This window comes from Grus americana, chromosome 2 (assembly GCF_028858705.1).
Source record: "Grus americana isolate bGruAme1 chromosome 2, bGruAme1.mat, whole genome shotgun sequence".
Classification (NCBI taxonomy): Eukaryota; Metazoa; Chordata; class Aves; order Gruiformes; family Gruidae; genus Grus; species Grus americana.
In genome coordinates this window covers 68,334,345-68,349,534 of record NC_072853.1, presented here as the reverse complement: position 1 = coordinate 68,349,534, position 15,190 = coordinate 68,334,345, and the positions used below count along the sequence as shown (strand labels likewise).

Genomic DNA, 15,190 nt, shown 5'->3' with positions numbered 1-15,190 from the left:
CATCCCCGGTGAATGTTTATTTAGAAATTTCTGCAGTTGTGTGCACTGAGAGACAGGCCCTGATGCTGTATGACTGAGGCACATACCGGAGACTGACTTTCAACGTGACACTCTTAAACAGAAGGATACTGAAGAGCTCTCTTTCTATATCTTCTCACACTCAGAATAGTGTCTTATTTTAATTTCCTGTCAGAAAAGTATCAAGAAAGATTTCTTTGTATTTTTTCGCCCTTACAAAACTAGAGTCTTTTTCAGGAGCGAGTAGGTCATGGGAAAGAAAGAATTCACATGATGGACTTCCCCCACAACTGATTCTTGCTGATTGCTGAGGGACGAGAGATTATTTTTTTTTATTATTTATTTTTTCCCCAAAATATAATGGCACTCCTATCTCAGTTTCAGTTGCAGCTTATTACTGGAGAATGGGATGCTAGGCGTACTATGATGTATTTTGCTGTTACTTCAAATGTTTTGTGCTAGTACACTTCCGTTTTCTTCCATCTACAAGAGCATCCTGTTTGTTATTTATAAATTTGGATTTTCCCCTTCTATATTATCTTCTCTTATTTCAGTCCCTCCTTTTATTTGCTGCAATGTGCAAGGCTGCTGTTAAAAGGAGTTTCACCATTTTTAGTACACAACAATTTTCAGTGTACTGAAAAGAAGTCAACATTTCAGAGATGGTGACCCTTCCATGCGTTAGGTGATTTTTTTTCTTTCTCCCAAAATGACCTCTTATTAAAACCAAGTGTGTAGTCAACAGTAGACATAAGAAAAGGAGAACACTGTTAAAACTCAAATTGTAAAGGCAGTTTCAGAAAATATATTTTACTAAACATAGAATGAAGTACTTCTGTGTTAAGTTTTGATTTATTACTTTTGATTGTTCATGCTGAAAGTCATATCTTACAAGCACTGCAACTCTAGATCTGGAAAACAAAATATTGTATTTAAATGTGATCACATGCATCTTTTCACTTTTGTGACTTCTTCCCTGTATTCTAAAAAGCACAGGGAATGGAATGAAAGGCAATCTAACTGAAATATTCCAACAGAGTGTGACTAGATCTAGTATGATCTATGAAAACATAGGCTATTTATGGTAGCGTAATAAATGGTGAAGAATGAAGGGAAGAGAAAGAAAGATGAGGCAAGTACAAAATCGAACAATTGACATTAGCGACTCTGTGTTGAGCCTGCCAAAATGATCTCCCTTAGCTCTTCATTTTGTACTTGAGCTGCAACTGGCAAATGGCTTGTACATCTACTACAGCACATGTCTTTCTCTCAAAATGAGAGGCAACAAAATAGTAAGTAGTTTGCATCAATAAATTTAAGTGATAATGATCTTGGGGCTCAAGTGTCTGAAACAATTAGCACCTTTTGAGGTTACTTAAATGCGAAAACACAACTCATTTCCTAGGGGAATTTAAAAAAGCCTTTTGATACAAATAAAGAATGGAGAATTTCCTCATTTGTTGAATAATTAAAATTAATTCTTTGTTTTGTTAGAAATCATTGTAGTGTTGAACTTCTTTGGTAAACATTGGAAAAGCTGGAGAAAACTGAGTCAGCTTATTCTCAACAACAGGACATGCTACTTGTTTTCTAAATATCTTTGAATATATTATTTTTCCTACACTATTCATCTGGACTTTTATGCTTTTCCATAATTCCACTTATTTCCATAAAACATAATAGCACTGGAGCAGCATAGATTATGTAGGGAGGAAGAAGCAGAAGTGAGCAAGGCATTGGCCTCCCTGTTAATACTGAACGTACCAAAATATCTGATAAGCTCTGGGATGTCAGAGAAAATAATACAGTACTAAGACATAGTTTTGCTTTTTATATATTTGTGCTATAAAACTGTGAATGTGCATGTCCACATGCAGCTAAAATTCTAATTCAGGATGACATTGTGTATGTGAGTATTCATCCATTTTAATCAATGCTGCTAATTAGAAAACATATCTATAAAACTGTCTTGTGTAATATTACTGGGTTAATGCAGAAGTGAATGAGTTAAATAAAATGGACTGGATGTTGTGGGTGAGCAAATGTAGTGTGGGTGTTATAAAATCCCTTCTGGCCCAGGAATATTTGAATTGACACCAGTTTGATTCTGGTTTAGATGATGGGTCCAGCTGCAGAATAATCCAGCAGAACTCAATAACTTACACTGTGGGATCTGACTAATTGCTCATATTGCACAGTAAGATCTCTCTAAGGCCCAAATGTTAGCTTTCCATTAGCGATTCAGTGTGAGATGTTAATGTTTTGAATTCATGTTTACCATCTTACAGAAGTCCTGGCCAGTGTTACCTGAATTATGAATTTCCTTGCTGTGCAGCCCTAGAACAACTTCTGCATTTCATCAGTGGTACAACCAGTAAACAGGATGCAGTAGACCCTATCTAAAATTACTCAGGTGCACGTCCTCCACGGGCTGCAGGTGGATATCTGCTCCACCATGGACCTTTGTGGGCTGCCGGCGGACAGCCTGCCTCACCATGGTCTTCTCCACGGGCTGCTGCGGGGGATTCTCTGCTCCAGTGCCTGGAGCTCCTCCTGCCCCTCCTTCTGCACTGACCTTGGTGTCTGCAGGGCTGTTTCTCTCACATTTTTCTCATTACACTTTCACAGCTGCTGTGCAGCTTAAGTGTGTTATCACAGAGGTGCCACCAGCGTCACTGATGGGCTCAGCTTTGGGCAGTGGCAGGTCCCTTTTGGTGCTGGCTGGAATTGGCTCTGTTGGAGATGGGGGCAGCTCCTGGTGCCTTCTCACAGAAGCCACCCCCTGCAGCCCCCTTGCCAGCAAAACCTTGCCATGCAAACGCCATACAGGATCATGAAAGGGAGTGGTCTTCATATTGCAAATATGCAAAATGTTTCTTGAGGACCTTCTGAATGTCTCCCTCTATAACAGTTACACATCAAGCAAAGGCTTAAACTTTTTTTGAAGACAGACTTTCAAGCTGTATGAGACTTTACTGTGAAAAGAAGTTGTCAATTTGATCTCTGCTATTACTGCATATTTAATCATGGTGGAAACTTAGGAAGAGCCAATTTTGATTACATAGGATTTATCTACTTGCTACGCTCCAAATCCATTTCATATTGCAGTTCTTATATTGTCCTCCTCCAGTGTAAATGTTATATACTAAGAGAAATAGTAACAAGGCAGAAAATATGTCAGATAAATAAATTAAAAAAGGATAAATGAAAAAAAAATTGAGAAAGTGCATATACTCCTCTCATAAGGAGAGAAAGGAAATTTTTGTTTGTCTTGCTAGATGGACTCGGTTCCCAAATAGTGAACCGGAAAAAGAAGATGACGTTGAGCAAGCAGCTAGGCCTTCACAAGGTGTTTACACAGCTTTTTAGGAAATGAGGTGACAGAAGAATGCGTGGTCACCCTTGCTGTGGTGTCAGTGACTTGCCAAGAGGCAGGTGGCACCTGAGACAGAATATAAGCTGTGAAACGGGATGCCAAGCACCACTGCCTTAGCGGTAGCACTCTCTGAGCTCTTCCCTGTATAGCAGGCAGGATCAGATAAAGACGTTTCTAGGTAAAATCTCAAAATAGGTCGAGAGGTGTCAAGGTGAGAGGGTTAATTTACTGGGAAATATTTCACTGAATAGATTAAGCCGTCCTCTGCTGTGTCTACTTCTAAACCAAAATGAAATCTGATTGCTCGTAGTTAAAAGGCGACAGAGAAATCATATACAGGAGAGCTCACAGTTTGGGTTAACTTCAGTTTCAAGATACGGAAGTAGTTGTTGGAGGGGGTTGCTTTTGGTTTTGTTTTTCAAATGCAGAACACAGGAATGGCTACAGTGGTTCAGACTAGGACTTGGTGCAAATACTCAGAATTGTCCTGGAACAGATGATTGACAGGACAGGGCAAGCTGTTTACTGCCCCGGAACGCTGTCCTAGCCACCAATGGTCTGTGATTCAGGAGTTTCCTAAGAAAATCACTGTCTCTCTGTTAAGAAGTTTTGGATTGTTTTTTGATCAACAAACTAGTCCAATTTCTTCTCATGTATTTGTGAACTTTTAACATTCATAACACCCCTGCCAAGATGTTTCATGCCTACTTTGTGTGGTGTGAAGAAGTTTAGAATAAATCAAAGGAAGTGCATTTTCTTTCAATGGATAATTACATTGTTGCTGGATGTTGTGGTTGTCAAAGTGGTGGTTCCAAGACGAGTCCTACAAAATCACAGAAAGAAAATCCAACTGCAGTGATTAAATGCAAAAAATATTATTGCTGGCTTTGAAAGTACCTAAGTTGCAGATATTTGAAACCAGAGAGGATAGCTCAGGAGAAACACGCTTGCCCATAAACCCAGGCACAGGGTGTTAACCTGATTGACCTTTGTTGTAGCTCAGAGCAGTTGTCCATATGTTCTTCGCTGAATTGTCTGTATTGCTTGGTAACTTTAAAAAAAACAAATGAATGAAAATCAAACAAAAATCATTTTGGTGTTTCTCATCTCTTAGCTCCTTTCATGCTGATAGTCTAACATGGAGTAAATTCCTGAGCAAGATTTTGCAGAGGGTAGGAATAAGGCTTTGTACCTCTGTTCTCTCTGTTCAAGGAAATCTCATCAGATATTTATGAGCACTTGCTTCTCTTTCCGATGATATTCAGTGCAGAGTGCTGCTGAAAGGTCTCAGATCACTTGAAAAAGTTTGATATTTCATTATGCAGATGACAGCTGTTGCTTATTCCCTCTTATCATAAAAGATCTCTAACCTCAGTAGTCAGTAGCTCAATAGATACCCAAATTGTTCCTGAGGTTTACTTTTACTCAGAGGGGTAAGAGTTGTGCCAGAATATAGCTAACTGGGAAATAGTTGGGCATAGCTATCCAACAGCTAGAAATCTAAATATAATCACACATCTGACCAGTGCATCAGTTCACAGTTGTTCTCATCGCTATGCGACTCGAACAAAATCAGTTAAATTACAAATATCAGCTCTTCTGCTAGTCCTGTAATTACTCAACCCTGTCGATGTTACAGGAGTCGGCAAAGCTTTACATATCAGACCCATATGAATTTCCGTTCTGTGCGCTAAGAATTTGCACTGTGTTATGCTTATGGCCCTGAGGGTTTGGGTACGCACCCCGCGATCTCTCTCGCTGTCTGCCAGACAGCCTTCCTGGCAGCCAGCAGCCCTCACGAGTCAGTTCTGCTGCTTCTCCCGACTGCAGCGATGCCCGTCCTTCACGTGGGACAGCCTTCCTCTCGGCTGCAGAGGGCCTTGGTATTCAGCTGCTGTGCTGGTCTCTCCAGAAGGGTTTCTTGTCCTTCTGCACTACGTTTCTCCATGTGCATTCAGATCCCTTTCTCGGTGGAGGATGGTAGTTTGTATTTGCCAGCCTCTCCCTTGAAGAGAGTTCAGAAAGGTTAACGCTTCAATCCCCAAACTCATTCGACTCCTCTCCTATGCAGCAGTTCATCTGGCTATTTTTCTTAATTAAAATAAGTGGTTCCGTTTCCTTGGAAACAGAAACTGTGCCTTCGTCAGGTGCCACCTGTGATATTTATCAGTCTTTGTCGCAGCGAGAGGTAGGACCCTTCGCAGACCTTTGCTTGGTGATTTGCTGGAATTTCTCCTTGTGAATTGTCCATATAATCTGTATCAAGTCAGTGTGTTAAGAGATACATTTAATGTAATTATTTCATTAATATGTATGTTTGCTATTTACATGTGGCTTATTACTGACTTTTGGCTGAGACTAAGCACAGCAATTAATGAGTAGTTCTCAGCCCCTTCCTCTGAAGAAAATTGTAGCACGTACCAAATCACATGTATTTGAAACTGCAGTTATGGTAAGACTACATTTCTCCAATGAAAGGTATTGCGACCATCCTCCGTGTTTCAATGTGCAGTCAAGATCAACAGCACAGCCGTCTGTTTTCATATATAAGTCGAAAGTGAGCTGGCTGCAGTTCAGCTCAACAAAATAGAGATGTTGATAACAATTGAGGTGAAAGAGCAAAACTATCTAGCAAAAGTGGTGTTGGCCCCTTTGGGTGATATTTTCCATTATTTAAGTTTGTAACTTTTTATGAGGGATTCTTTCCCCTTCATTGCTATTAGTCATGCTCTAATTAATAAGCCAGTCAGCTTCTTGTCATCCACACGTGGCCAGGTCTTTCTGTCATCTACTTTTTAATGTGGATTTTGGTTCTTACGCAGTCTTTTGTTCTCCTGTAATTAGATTGCTGCACAGCGTTGCTCCCGGACCTATTTGTACTTACTTGGCGACAACAATTCAAGAACTCATTTGGTTGTGATACGGTGCAAATTTCAGCGGGGTCTGTGCTTGTCTTTCAACGACGCTGCCCACTTCTGGGATTATGTGTGTAGGGTGTGCCAACAGGAGATGAGGAGCAGGAATGGTGGCCTTCTGGGATCTCTGAAAAAGTCATGTTGCTAAAAGGGCTTCAGGAACTTGCTAAGGATACGTTCCTCAGACTAGAGGCAGGAAGAAACCTCTTCTAACTGCTTGTCTGTCTGGCTTGGTAGGGCTATTATTATGTGAATGTTTGTTTTTTAATGTTTGTGACAGACTGTTCTGTTGCTTGCAAGGAAGCATGTTATACACCATGTATGTTGTGAAATGTGATGTTAAACAAATGTGAAAGTCTGCTTTCTCCCATCTTTCTCATTTTTCCTTTCGTTTCTGTCCAGTCATGGTCAGCCACAGGATTAAGTTCTTTTTCTTTATCTCTGAGACATACTTTGGACTATTTTGACAGTTTTGCTCAAGGAGCAGACTCAGTCCTGTAATTATTTGTGGTGGCCTAAAAGAGAGCGAGCTGACACTGGTCAGGAAGAAAGTACAAAGATGAAAACACGGTAGGCTTTTAACTGAATCGTATTGAAGAGAAGCCCACAAGTTATTTTACATGCTTTGAATTGACCAGCAATGTATCTCGGCAGTGTGAACCTTTCACTTTGGGAGAGACGAATAAAACTTTCAGCGTATCTTCACAGGAGATTGCTGTGTGATTGAAAAAGTGTTGTTTTCATGTAAGTATCTTTATAAACATGAAAAGAACAAATCAATAAGAAAGAAAAAGCTTTATCATAATAGCAATTCTGAACCTCCCAGAAAATCGACTTACTCGGATCCTTAACTGCATAAAGTTACTTTAGTGCAGTGAGAAACCATTTATAGGCAAATAATAGTTAAATGATGCATCAGTTTTTTGACGTAAGGGTGAGTTTTAGTATGAATTTACTTCAGAGAGCAGACCACAGATCTTTATCATTTAGAATATAGAATTTAATTCTCCATAACTTTTTATGTACGTAGTGCTTCATGGGCTATGGCTTCTGACTTATTTCGCTATTAAAATCCACTGTATTTCATATACAACTTGTATTCTTCTTAAACTGCTATTCAGTAATCCATTGAAAACACATTACATAATGCAAAAAATTAAATAATTATATTATCTGGCTTTAAGTTGGTATGAAAACCAATTCAACAACCTCTGTTGCTGCAGCTTGACATGGTGAAGTGGATGAGGGCAAAGACTTGGCTAAATGTCAGTTAAGTTCAGATACTGGAAGCTCTAGTGTCCCTGGCTGCTTAGAAAAGCGAAGTAGCTGAGCCTTCTAGTTGGGCTTGGAATAAACTGATCTTTAGGGGGTGGAGGAGTAAGACTGCAGGATGCTGCTTGTACCAGCAATCACAATCTTAATTCCTCCACAGTTAGCTTGCCACTAATCCATCAAACTGACAAGGGAGCCTCTGCCATACTGTTTTGGTTTGTTTTTTTTTTTTTTTTCCTCTGTAATAAGGAAAATGTGCTATGTAATGCAATTTAAAGAAGTCTATGCAGTAAAAATCTGTATCAGTTTGAATAACTGGGACCAATAACTCTATTCTTGCAGATAGAATGCAAATAGAATAATTTTTCTTTTAGCATATTAATTCAGTAAGAAGATTAACGTAAGCTTGCAAACTTCTTAGTCAAAATCTTTATTCTCTCAACAGAATGCAATACAATTACTACTTGGATGCAGATAGTAAACGAACTGTTTTATTGAATTGTCATAATGAAATATTGGAGGCTGGTGTTATGATCGTTCTTCTAAAGACTGTATTTGAGGAAGACTTTGTAGAGGAGGCAAAAGAGGGTAGAAAATTTTGTTTCAAAAAGAGAGATGAAGAAGCAGCTGCTACTGGAGCAGTGGCAGCTACCGCTGTAGCCTGCTGGCACACCTGACTTCCAGTAGAGTTTGGAATCAAATTCTTAACTTCAGGTATATGTTTTATTAATACTCTGCTGCAAGCTCAGGAATTAAGCCATGACTACAGAAGATATGATGAATGATTGTTACTACTCCATTCGAGGATTGATACTCATATCTTTTGCAGTACTGATTAGCATCACCCTTTGTTTCTTGGTTTTCAGTCCTAGTCTCAGTTTATGGTACAATTCTTTGCATCTGAAATAATGGTCAAACTAATTATCAGAGAAGCCCAGAATAAGTCAGGTTGGAAGGGGCCTCAGAAGGTCATTTATTCCCGTCTTCTGCTATGAGTGCAGGCCAATTAATTCTTAACACTTTAAAAGAATATTCTTTTGATATTTTTTGAAGACTGTGTTGTCCTTCTAAGTAACAGACTCTCTACTATATATTTTTGCACAGAATACTGAGGTTGGACCTTAAGGAAAGGTTACTTAGGAGTCTTCATTAGAGACAGAACTTTCTTTACAGAGACCATGAGTAGTGCCAAACTTTCCTCCAGCTATGGAAGTCCTGCTGATGTCTGGTATTAGATTTTGCGTTTTGCTTCGGGAAATGATAGCTCTGAATGTAGAAAAGATTTCAGTCAACTATTTTTTGTGGCGGCTTACTTATTCTTTGTCAAATGGTGGTGTCAAAATTCAGATGTTGCAGCTGTGGCTTGGAAGGAAGACATAAGGGGGTTTGAATGATGTAAGGAGGGGTTTTCCTGTTCTTTTACTACAGTATCTTAGGGGGTCCAGAATAGAGTGCTCCAATTTTTCATTTTTGGGTCTTAAGATGATGTATATCGTACAACTTTTACATCAGTGCAACCCCTGATTTTTTTTTCCTGCTCTGTAGTTTATTTCTTAGTTAATTATGTTATTTGTGATGTGGAATATCACCTCTTCTTCTTCTTTTTTTTTTTTTTTTCCAGTGTGACAATGCAAAAGGACTCAAAGCCTTCTATGACGCAATAAAATACGGACCTAATCATCTGATGGTTTTTGGGGGCGTATGTGCAACAGTTACTTCTATCATTGCTGAATCTCTAAAGGGGTGGAATTTGGTTCAGGTAAGGCATGGAATGAAATATATTCAAATACTGACTATCTTATATTTCTGTATTTTTTTTTTAATTTAAAAACTTAGTATTTGATGCTTTTCAAACTTCAATGACCTTCAAAACTGAGATATACTAATTAAGTTATGTATAAAGAACAGCTACTTCTATATAGTACTAGATTTTAAGGCTTGACATTGTGCTTAAAACACTTGTGAGTATGGGGCAGCAGTCATGTGTCTCAGTAGATTAATTAAATAAAATGTATTTAATGTATCTCAAAAAGCAACCTAAGTGAAATGGAGTTCAGTCATGGTAGGTGAGCAAATCTAGGACTTATCCAAAATTAGAGGAAACAACTCGTCAGGCCATAAATTATGGTACACGGGGGGGCCTTTACTCGGTCTCTACTCAGTCATAATGCAACAATTCCTATTGACTTTAAAAGTGTTGGAAGTGCATAAATTCTAAGTAGTAACTGGGCACATATCTCAGAATTTGACTCACAAAGCACATTTATTCCCAGCTGTTCTTCTTTCTGACTTTCTCAAAGGTCAAGTTTGTGGAGAGGTTCCCTCTGCTGAGGAATCAGAATTTGTTAATACTAATCTTTAAAATGCAGGTGATAACAGCATGATTTTCTTAATTTCTTCAATCATCTGTCCAGCGCTGATCTCTGCTGATCACCAAAACGAATAGTGATGTGTGAACGGTGATGGCTGTTCATGGAAGGCAGCCGGCCAGTTTTGCTTTTCAGCTGTGGAAGTGCCCTGGTTTCCTACTCAATATTCATATTACCCAAAGACAAGTTTGTATCACTTTTATTAAAATAAAGAAAACGTTCTATAGCAAAACAATAAAATAATAATATATAACAATTACCTGAGGATTGAGTTACAGACAGACTCCTCTTTTTCCACCTGGAATACTCACTGAGATTAATGCAGAATGAACAAATGAGGCATAATTAAGTTTGTGAAGATGATGATGATCAGAGTACAAATGGGAAAATCTTAGGAGGATAATTAAAGTAGCTTGTTAACTGTGTTTGCGATGCTTGTCATATCAGATCTTTTTTTCTTATGCTTCAGGATTTTTCCTTATGTGAAAAACATCAGTTCTACTATGGAAACTAAATAATAGTATATCTCTGGGGAGAACAGAGAAAGCAACAGAAAGTTTGAAACTATCATTTAACACTCTCTCTTAAAAATGGCCTAGTCCATGGCCTATAATGAAGTATGTGGCTGGAGCTCTGGTTTTTTGGAATTTGTCACATGGAAATTCCGGCTGATGTAGGATGTTTTAAGAAGTTGGATTTCATTGTGCTAAATCCTTTTCATTTGCAGTCAATTCCTGCCTGCTAAGGTCTGAAAATCAATTTGTTAATGCAGTTGCTCAGTCAATAAGTAAGGGCAATTAGAAAGCTTCTATTTGCTTTTAAATGCCTGAATTTGTCAATGTATGTGTTAACTTATATAATGATATGAAGCGTTGCTACAAGACAGCATCTATTTCTTTGTATTTAACAACTAGAGCTGTGACCGAGTCTTAAACATTATTAATGATATCAGTACATCAAGGGATTCTCTGCTGCTTGGGCTTAGTATCCTGCAGGCACTAGATAAATCCTCACATGGCATAACTCCATTTCATGTCAGGTTTTTATGTATTGATTGACTGAATGATGAAAGAACACATGACAGCGTGGCTGGGAAGTGTAGCGAGGTTTAGTGGATGGTATAGGAGGAATGGAAACAGTCTAAATACAGTTTGTGAAAGTGTTATGTCATACGGTGACAGCAATGCGCGTTATCTGCAAATCGGCAGACGTAGCATGTATAAGATAGCGGGGAAATAGACTACAAATTCTTCCACTCCTCTGGATTCACTGTCATAAACATCTTTGATTAAAAGCGTAACTTGAGTAGAAGGAATAGATTGAAATCTGTACTTCTCGGAAGTGGAGCAATAATATTCAGCCTGATAAAATACAAGACTGTCCTTCCTCAAAACTTGAAATTTCACCTCAGGGAATCACAGCAAACTCATGTAAATAGTTATATGAATTTGTGATCACGATGAAGTCATTTTACGTTGCAATCAAGAAGAGGGAAAACAGCATATAGACAAAAACTAACCAGACATTGCATTGTTGAATAGAGGATATGCATTTGGATGTCTGGCTCCATCATTTTTTTTTTCCTGTGCAGGCAGTCATGAAAATAGAGCTCTTAACCCTAGCAGGAATATTCAATTTGATTTGCACAGGTGTTACGTGGTTGAGCGAAGTGATGACTGTCTTCCATGCAAGAGAAACGCAGGATGATACTGATAGTACTGGGAGGAATAGGGGAGAAAAGAAAGATTAATGGAATATAACAACTGGAAAATTACTTTCCTTAGCAAATACAGCATGAGGCTGACTGCCTGCAAAACTTTTCTCAAAGCCTTTTAGCCCTGAATTCCAAGTTCAGTATGACTGCTTTTCCTCTGTTTGGGGGAATTTTTCTTTTCTGCCTCTTCCCCATTCTCTCCAGTAGAAAGCCTCCAAAACCACACAACACAGCAAAAGACAAAGAGTACAAATGTGCTGTAAATCATTATGTTGCATTTGCTACTCAGACAATGTTATAGTAGTGATGAGAGGGAGGGAAAAAAAAGGAAATAAATTTTTCCAAGACAGCTTCAGTCTCCACTCTCCTTACTGTACGCTGTTGATAATAACACTGTCTTTTTGACTTCACTGGTTAATTCAGTTCACTGATGACCTGCAACACTGTGAAACAGGGAAAACTATCAGAGCTTGAGAAGAGTCTTGCTCTGAAGGTGACTTGCCTTATTTCTGTGCCATGCCTAGGCAGAGGCTACTTTTCCTCCTCTATCTTGACAAATTTTGATTTACTTATGATCAGCAACAGAATGGGAGATTCTGTTCTCAGTTGGCTGCCTTCAAACTGCTCGCTGATTTAATTATTTTTTACTGTAACAAAACTAATGATTTTTTAATGGAGCATTTTGTATCTGTGGAAAGAGCAAGTTGGTTTAGCCTGCAAACTCTTATGTCGTCCGTAAGGACTTTCACAAGGTATGTTAGGTGACACAACCTGCCAGCTATCTTCTGAACACCATTTTCAGTAGGACAGATGCAGACTCCCATTCCTTACCTTCTCAAATGAAAAGCTTCCCTGTGAGTAATCTCTGTGTGCCAGTAGTCCTCACTTTGCTGGGTGACAGTCTGAGCGTGGGCTGGAGGCTGCACGTGTGGCTCTGGTCTCCAGTCTGTGGTGTGGGATCTGTTTGAACCTTTAGTATTTTGGTTAAAAAATTTGGTTAAATAATAGTCTGTGCCTTCTGCCAGTGGGTCATAAAGGCATGAAGGTGTGATACTGGGCAGTTGTTGTGCTGCAGGGGGAATATTTCAGTGCCAAATTCTTCCAGATTCATCTTATCCCCATTCCCTTTCCATGTGTATTCAAGGCGATTAAACAGAGCGAAGAAGACTTGTTAACAGTATCTACGATATATTTGAAAAGACCAGTTATATTTTTATTTTGTACACTGAAGCGTTCCTGCTAGTACCCAGGTAGTACGAAACAGAGGAGATTGCAATTCAATCTTTCTCTTCTTCATGCGCGTTTCTTACAGTGGTGAAAGTGTCTAATTTTTATATATTGCTGTTTCTCCTATTTTCCATCGTAATCTCTCACTTTTCCTGATTGCCTTATTAACATAAACATTTAACCAGGATGAAGATTTTGACCAAAATGGTCATCTCTCTTAATTTGTGAAGCTCTTTCTCTATTTTGGAGATTTATCATTTTCTTTCATTGTGCTATTTTTATTCTCTTACAGCCTGCTTCGTTTACAATTTCCTTTAACTCTGCATATAAGCCTCTGCCAGAAACAAAGTATAAATGTTAATACTTTCTTTGAATATCCTCTGTTTCTTCATATTTTATGTAATCTAGTCGTAACTGCTGGCTTCTAGGCAGGTAACTGCTGCAAGTGATCCAGTGATCGGATCGTAATGACTTTCAAAACAGCTTGTTTTGGATTTGGCATCTCATATTGGAAAGTTTTCTAAGAAAACTATAGGTACCCTAATCATGATGTAGTACTCATTTTGTGGGCTGGACTTCCAGTAAATGTAAGTGTCCTATATTAATATAAGGCAAGTTCACATGTTAGAAAGGGAAGACTCCTTTAGTTCTGTAGCTCAATGTAGTTGAGGATTAAAGAGCCTGCCCTGAGATTTATTATCCCAAAGATCCGTAGACATTCAAGATCCCATCTCTGAATTACCAGACGACTGATGGTGTTAAAGAAAATCAATGATGTTTCTAGTCCTTGGTTTCCTTCTGAAACAAGCCTGATGTGATTGCATTGTCAGTTCTTCCTAACAATATCTGACCCCTGGCCAATCCTTTAACAAAGGATTTCCCAAAGATTATTAGCTTTTATACATTTCTCTGAAAATGAGCCGCTGAGGAGAGCGATCCAGATGAACAAAGGAGAGGCTGCAGCCTGAGCACAGAGAAACCTTGGAGCCAGCCATGACCTGTGGTGCTCCTTGTCCAGCTGCTGTTTATGGGAAGGAGACTGACTGCATTGAGAAGAGACTTTAAAAAGCAGTGGAAAGACAGCTGAGAAAATGCAGAGGAGGAGTGAAGCGCAGAAGGTTACGATGTAGGAGCTGGGGTGTGTGTAGAAGCTTAGGACACACGTATCTATGGGAAACCAGGCTTTATTAGCTGGCTCTGTTACTCATCAAAATTCTTGTTAGTACAGAATTTAACAACTATACGCAAGTTATAACCAGTGTTTTTAACACTTAAGTAATGCAAGTCATCACAGAGGTTTCTATACTGGCCCCTAAATCAAATTTGTTCTTGTTAACGTCTGAATTTTCTATATCCTCATGCTTGTTACCCAGAGCTCTGGCATGGGCACATAAACGTTTGATAAAAAATACTTTTTTTTTTTTTTAACATTCCGTGTCATGTTTGTTCCAGCACAGTGAGTTTGTGCTACTTTTGCCTTCACTGCACAATTTCCATGTATTATTAGTTTAAGCAGTGACAAGGGCATTTAAACTAGTCTTTGGCTAAGAAGATTAGCTACTTCTATCTATGAGATGCAGGCGGTCCCACTTGAACAGGCCTTTCTCCCACTGGAATATGACCCAATGCACCACAAAACTAGAGTCTTTGGCTTCTTGGCCCGCAATTCACCATCATAATCTTTCTTTTATTTTTTTTCCTTTGCTTTCCTCCTATTTTATCTCCTGGGATTGAAGGGATTTTGTAGACTTTCTGTACTTGTGTTGTACTTTTAACAGGCAAAGTGTGTGAAGGGAAACACCTCTTGAGGTCTTGTTATGTAAGGTGCAAACCTGATGACATTCTGGTCTTGCTTTCAGGAGTTAGCTGAGCACATAAGGAAGTTTTGCTCACTTCACCGTAGGAATGCCCGGGAGCTCCTGAACAGGAAGAAAACACAGCAGGACTGACCTTCAGGCAGAATTTCATGTGAAGTTTCTCCTCATTTGAGAGAAGGTCTGGTGAATTTGGAGGGAGACAGACCTTTTAGTTCTGCAAATCCTCCCCTTGATACAAGCTGCCAGCAGGAGCTCTGCTGTTATTGATGTGGCCCTCCTGAGGCTCTGTGGTTGCTGCTGGGGAAGAAAATGCATGGGGAGTTGAAACAGATCAGCAGTACCATACCTCCTAATTAGACCGTGTCTCTCTGTGTGTGGACGGATGCGTACACGCACAGTGTAGAGCAGACTTAGACTTGGAAAGATAGTTGGATATTCACCCTTAAACTTAGAGAAAGGAATGTTGCAGTGCACCAGGGGAG

General features: G+C 39.2%; 1 protein-coding gene across 1 annotated transcript in view; it reads left to right on the top strand.

Moving 5' to 3' along the window:
- The window catches only part of GABBR2 (gamma-aminobutyric acid type B receptor subunit 2), a 488,838-nt gene that overhangs the window by 95,121 nt on the left and 378,527 nt on the right, over window positions 1-15,190 (top strand). Inside the window, exon 2 of the mRNA XM_054817640.1 lies at window positions 9,203-9,340. Coding sequence (XP_054673615.1) covers window positions 9,203-9,340 — 138 coding nt within the window. The remainder of the gene's footprint in view (window positions 1-9,202; window positions 9,341-15,190) is intronic.